This window comes from Eurypyga helias, unplaced genomic scaffold (assembly GCF_000690775.1).
Source record: "Eurypyga helias isolate BGI_N326 unplaced genomic scaffold, ASM69077v1 scaffold31998, whole genome shotgun sequence".
Lineage (NCBI taxonomy): Eukaryota > Metazoa > Chordata > Aves > Eurypygiformes > Eurypygidae > Eurypyga > Eurypyga helias.
This window is the reverse complement of record NW_010265567.1, coordinates 1-201: the sequence shown is the minus strand read 5'-3', so window position 1 is coordinate 201 and position 201 is coordinate 1. Positions and strand designations below refer to the sequence as shown.

The window sequence follows — 201 nt, the reverse complement described above, 5'->3', positions numbered from 1 at the left end:
CGGCTCGTGCGGCTGCTGCGCTGCCCCAGCGGTGATGCGCAGGACTCCACCGGCCATGATGACACTGTCCATCTCTGCCGCTTCGCCCCGTCTGGCCGCCACCTCCTCACAGCTTCCCACAGCGCCGTCCTTGTCTGGGAGCTCGTGGGCAGCTGAGCCCGGAGGCCCCTGGAGCAGCGGCGCTTCCCTAGCAGGGGCGGA

The 201-nt window shown here is 70.6% G+C and overlaps 1 protein-coding gene across 1 annotated transcript in view; it reads left to right on the top strand.

Moving 5' to 3' along the window:
• Positions 1-156, top strand: part of WDR90 (WD repeat domain 90) — a gene marked incomplete at its 5' end in the record, with an annotated part of 28,863 nt that extends 28,707 nt beyond the window's left edge. Inside the window, 1 exon segment of the mRNA XM_010156793.1 lies at positions 1-156. This exon segment is cut by the window's left edge and continues 6 nt beyond it. Coding sequence (XP_010155095.1) covers positions 1-156 — 156 coding nt within the window.
• Between the last annotated feature and the right edge of the window lie 45 nt (positions 157-201).